Source organism: Coenobita brevimanus, chromosome 32, assembly GCF_032717465.1.
Source record: "Coenobita brevimanus isolate Jiangsu-jjx chromosome 32, ASM3271746v2, whole genome shotgun sequence".
In the NCBI taxonomy this organism is placed as follows: Eukaryota; Metazoa; Arthropoda; class Malacostraca; order Decapoda; family Coenobitidae; genus Coenobita; species Coenobita brevimanus.
Genome location: NC_136985.1, coordinates 13,736,506 through 13,742,505, shown reverse-complemented (window position 1 = coordinate 13,742,505; position 6,000 = coordinate 13,736,506). Strand labels below are relative to the sequence as shown.

Below are 6,000 nucleotides of genomic sequence, written 5' to 3'. Positions count from 1 at the left end.
ACTCAGGAGACAATTTTCAGACTGAGAGGTTAGTTAGACTTCTTAATGAAGGGGTTAAATTATAGCCTCGATTAGATATAACTTCCGAAGACTACATGAAACTGTCACTTCATTAGCGAAGGAAATGATGAATTATACCCATGTAGTGTAGAGGGAATACAGATAATTCATTCTGCCTGAAAACTATAAACGTATTGTGCAGGTACAGCATGCTGGTTCACTTGCCGTACAGTCCTGACGGTGCCCGGGTGCTGCAAGTGGCTTCCTGGACCCCCACATCAGGTCTACGCTATCTCACACCTCCCACCCTTTTCCCGGAGAAATACACCAAGTAATGTGTACAGATTAGTGGCCATTTCAGAACTGGAGGATCTTACGTACTCTGTTGAAATTACTGGGCATTACAAAACTGGAAAAATATAAGTAATGTATCCAGATTGCTCACGAGTATACACTGGGCTATACCCGTTTCATTCCAATCTGGCTTAAAACTGTCGTCTCTTCATCTTGAATGGGTTTAACAAGAGATTAACACTAGAATATTGTGGTAGTCATGAGAAAGTGTTATGGAAATGAAGCAGAGACACAGCTTTGAATGTTTCTGCATCTGAGGTATGTGAAATATGTTGTGAAAGGTTGAAAATCTAGTGCAGATTAGTGTAAAACAGCTATAATTTGTAGCTGACACTATACATGTTATGGACAATGTAATCAAAGAGAACATCGAGCCGAGAAACAATTAGTTATATGAAAATAATATTTGTTATCCAGTAATAATGATCAAAATTTGTCATGCAGTACCTGTACTTGCTTTGAATGATACGCAATAGCCTTTATTCCTACAGGATTATCATAGGTTGAATAAAAAGTCACTTCCACCTACTATTGTACTGCAACTTCCGTCCGATCAGAATATTACATTATTTTTGGCAGTTTCTGTGGCGCGACGATAAACGTGACGGCGTTGACATATGAACCCTACTGGAGAGAGTCCATCGAGGGCAACACCACCAGGTACTCAGGCACTGACTACAACCAGCTGGTTACGGTTGCCCAGGCCCTGAATTTTACTTTCCGTGTCCTTCCATCACGCAGCTGGAACGAGGTGAGAATTATATACTTGTCTGCATTCAATTTTGCTGTTACTGTCCGTTCCTGTTGTAAAGTAATTAATTTGAATATTATATTGGATTTCAATATCAGCATCGTTTTGTTATATTTAGTAGCCCACTCACTTTCTTATGTGATATGTTAGCGATTATTTATAATGCAATCTCTACAGAAACTGCATTGTTTTCCACAGAAAGTATTCACTGCAAGGATTTGGATTTGATCTCGATTTGGCTGCTACTGCCAGAAACCTAATTTCAAATAACATGTCATCTCTTTTGAAGTGTTATTCAAACTCGATTCAGCTCCAGTATATCAGTGTTCTACAATATCATCCTAGATGATATGTGCAATCATACTGAAACATCACATTAACCTCTCCACTGCCCTCATTGATAATCGATGTCGATCAATGAAACATACTGTTAAGAAGCGAGATTTGCCAGTTAGGTAACCGAGATTTTTCTCGACGTTTCCTGATATTTACGGTAGCTAGTTCCGGTTTGAGTTAGTTGCCAGTTTGCCTGCTGTTGTGAGCGTAGTTATTTCGTAAGTTGCACATTAATTTTTATGCTCTTTTTCTCATTAATGTTTTATTTAAGTGATTGCTTGTTAAATTATGTAATTTAAGTTCGTATGGTAAATGATTTAGGGTGTTATGTAATGTAAGACAGCATTGGTATCTTTTGGTCGTCTCTGAATCGGAATCTGTTGTTCTCGTAGGATGTAGACGTTTCTAGAACGATGCAAGTTTATATAAGGATGGACAAGAGACTAGAACGAGTTTCAGGTCAGTTTGAGGGAAGTGAAGTCGGTTTTCAGTTCAGTGCTGTTAGTGAAGTTTGTGAAGTGTTGCTGGCAAGCATTAAGTGTAATTATTTTCAGTACTTGGGTAAGAAGTGAAGTGTTGGCAAGCATTAAGTGTACTAACAGTAAAATGTTGACAAGCAATAAGTGTAATAGCAGTTAGTAAAGTTTGTATAGCTCCAGTGCTCGTGGGACCAGTGGAGTGAAGTTGAAAACCATTAAGTGGAAGTACTTGGAAAATAAAGACAGTGAACTTTAAGAAGCCAGTGTTTATTTTTGCCTCAGCTGATCTTGTGTACTGCACACCTAAGTGCTGACCATAGGAAGAGCAACTCACTAGGCAAAGTCCTTCCTATACTGTACTACTGCTGTTGGAGCCTGTGGCAGTGTGGGACGAGGACGTAACACTGGTGTCAGGAGTGGGATTATTTAGGGCTGCAATGAGTCTAACCTTCGAAATGGAAGTGGAAGGTGTGAAGACAAAGTCTTGAGCTGGGCAGGAGGAGGAAATTTTCCTCGCGACAGTCGTGAAACTAATGCAGGCACAGAGTGAAAAATTCCAAGCACAATTACAGGCACAGAGTGAAGGACAGAAACAACTCCAAGCACTGTTACAGGCCCAAAGTGAAGAGCTCAGGAACGAATTTAAGGAACAGTTACAAGCACAAGGTGCCCAACTACAGGCACAGAAGGAAGGACTGAGAGAACAACTACATGCACAGAGTGAACAAGTAGAGGCACGACATGAAGAACAAAAAGAACAATTACAGGCACAGAAGAAAGAAATCAAAGGACAATTGCAGGGACAGAATGAAAAACAGAAAGAACGATATGAACAACTTCGGGAGGCATTACAGGAGCAACATAGGGAACTACAACTGAGGATTCAAGGACAGCCAGATGTTTTCATGAAGGAAAAGGAGGAAGAACAGGAATAGTTGAAGGAGGAGGTATACACTGAGCTACGGCAGTAGAAGTATGAGGTAAGCAATAATGTGACTGAGTGCAAACAGCATGTAGACGACCAGTTGAAGTCAATTAGTGAGTAAATAGTGACAGAGTGGAAACAGCATGTGGACAGCAGAGACTCAAAAAGCCTTCGACGAACTGAAGCATGCATTTGCAAGCTCTCCAGTATTGCATTACCCAGACCAGAATCAACCATTTATCTTGGACTGTGACGCTAGTGACCATGGTATTGGCAGAGTCCTGTCACAGAAGAAGGATGACAAGGAGTATGTGGTTGCATATTACAGTAAGAAGCTCAGCCCACCGGAGCAGAACTACTGTGTGACCCATAAGGAGCTCTTGATGGTGATGAAGAGCCTTGATTTATTCCATCCCTACCTGTACGAGTCAAACTTCGTCATCAGGACGGACCATGCGGTACTCATGTGGCTGAAAACGCTAAAGAATCTGGAAGGACAACTGGTACGCTGGCTCAGGAAGCTAGACAAGCACAATTATGAGGTGCAACACCGTCCTGGGTGGGTACATGGCAATGCTGACAGCCGGAGGTGTCGGCCTTGTGATCCAGAGTGCCGGTAGTGTAGTAAAAAGGAAGATCATAGTAAAAAATGCAGCAGTACTGCAATGACAGGGCCAGTGTCAGATGAAGACCTGAAGAGGATGCCGATTTACAACCAGTGCTAGAGTGGCTGCAGCGGAGTACAGTGCGACTATCTTGGGAAGAAGTTTCCAGGTTAAGCCCTGCAACCAAGAGCTATTGGAGTCACTGTGACCTTCTTCGTTTGAACAACGGACTACTGGAGTGTCAGTGGGAGACAGCCAATGGCCTCAGCAAGTATTGGCAACTGGTGGTTCCAAAGAAGATGAGGTCCGAGATCTTGGATGAGTCCCATAACCAGATCACTAGTGGACACCTGGGAGTGAAGAAAATTCTAAACCAACTGCGACAGAGGTTCAACTGGATTAGCATGTGTCAGCATGTTGAAGAATGGTGTCAGGCCTGTGATGTGTGCTGTGCCAAGAAGGGACCCAAGAAACGTGGTTGCGCCCCTCTCCAGCTGTACCAAGTGGGTGCACCAATAGAAAGAGTCACAATGGACATTGCTGGACCTTTGCCACTCACTGAGAGAGGAAACCGGTATATATGTGTCGCCATGGACTACATCACAAAGTGGCCAGAAGCCTATGCTATCCCTGATCAAGAGGCTGCGACTGTTGCTCAGGTGTTGGCTGATCAGTTTTTCTGTTGTTTTGGGATGCCACAAGAGCTACATTCAGACCAGGGTAGAAACTTCGAGTCTGCTGTGTTCCGTGACTGCTGCAAGTTATTGGGATCAAGAAGACCAGGACAACCCCCCTAGGACCACAGTCAGATGGGACGGTGGAGAAATTCAACTGGACACTGGAACAAGAACTGGCCAAGTACTGTGTTGATGGACAAGCAGAATGGGACCAGAAATTACCTGCATTGCTGATGGCATATTGGTCTGCATCCCATGAGTCTACTGGCTATACTCCTGCAAAACTGATGTTGGGTCATGAGTTATGCTTACCTGTTGACTTGTTAATGGGAAGACCACCTGGTGAAGAGCTGCCTACAGACACCACCGGCTATATGAAGCACCTTCAGGAAAGGTTGGCTGTGGTACATCATCAAGTGCAAGGAGCCTCAGGTTTTCAGAAGAGGTGATGAAATGCAAGTATGATATCAAGGATGGTGACCAAGTTTGGTTATACAATCCTCAGCGTAAGAAGGGACAGTCACAGAAAATGCAAAGCCCATGGGACGGGCCTTACACTGTGTTAGACCGCCTATCAGACGTAACGTATCGGATTCGGGGAGGCAGAAAGTCTCATCCAAAGGTGGTATACATGAATCGTCTGTGGCAGTACCATGGGCCAGGACAGTTCAGCTGGGACGTCTTCAAGGAAATGTGCTCACCTGCAGCCGAGGATGTTGAGGAGGACCAAGTAGCTGAAGTTCAAGGTGATGACAGTTTCCCAAGAGAAGAAGTGAATGAAGAAGAGGACCATGACCTTCCTGGAGGAGTGGACTGTGTGGAGGAAGAAGGACATTGTCGGAAGTGCCACAGAAAAATACCTGATAAGCTGAAGGATTAATTTGTTTATAGTTAGATGTTCCATTAAGATTAAGGTTTATGTTTGTAGACGACATACTGTGTAGTTTTGTCAGGATGACAAAGAACTAGGGAGGGGGTAGTGTTAAGAAGCGAGATGTGCCAGTTAGGTAACCAAGATTTGTCTTGAAGTTTTCTGATATTTACGGTAGCTAGTTCCGGTTTGAGTTAGTTGCCAGTTTCCCTGCTGTTGTGAGCGTAGTTATTTCATAAGTTGCACATTAATTTTTATGCTCTTTTTCTCAGTAATGTTTTATTTAAGTGATTGCTTGTTAAATTATGCAATTTAAGTTCGTATGGTAAATGATTTAAGGTATTATGTAATGCAAGACAGTCTTGGCAAGTTTTGGTTTTTTCTGAATAGGCAACTGTTGTTCTTGTAGAATGTAGACGTTTCTAGAACGATGTAAGTTTATATAAGGATTGATAAGAGACTAGAACGAGTTCAATCGGGTTTCAGGTCAGGTTGAGGGAAGTGAAGTCGGTTTTCAGTTCAGTGCTGTTAGGGAAGGTCGTGATGTGTTGCTGGCAAGCAACCCCTTAACCATGGGGCGTCACTTTCGTGGCGCTCAGGCACAACGGATCATACCGCAGGGCTTCACTTTTGTGATTCTGTGTTATTTTATATAAACCCAGGTTTTCAAGTGGTGGCTTGTATCATCTGTCAGTATTGCCAGTGTCCAACAATAGTCAGAGCTGCTAATGTCATCTGTATGCCCATCCATTGTTGACAAATTAGCCATTTTTCCCCATTCTCGACTCCATTCCCTACCTCCTCTCGATCTCCCTCTCCTCCCGCCTACCCAGCTGCGTCGCGCAACACAAATCTTGCCCGGATTATTCCACTGATTTCATTCATTGAAATGAGCCCTATGCCCTATTCTTATACAAAATGATATATATATATATATATATATATATATATATATATATATATATATATATATATATATATATATATATATATATATATATA

The 6,000-nt window shown here is 42.6% G+C and overlaps 1 protein-coding gene across 1 annotated transcript in view; it reads left to right on the top strand.

Moving 5' to 3' along the window:
* Positions 1–209: 209 nt before the first annotated feature.
* LOC145395595 (ionotropic receptor 93a-like) overlaps positions 210–6,000 on the top strand; it is a 327,371-nt gene continuing 321,580 nt past the window's right edge. The window contains exons 1-2 of the mRNA XM_080269165.1: positions 210–331; positions 934–1,105. Coding sequence (XP_080125291.1) covers positions 210–331; positions 934–1,105 — 294 coding nt within the window. The remainder of the gene's footprint in view (positions 332–933; positions 1,106–6,000) is intronic.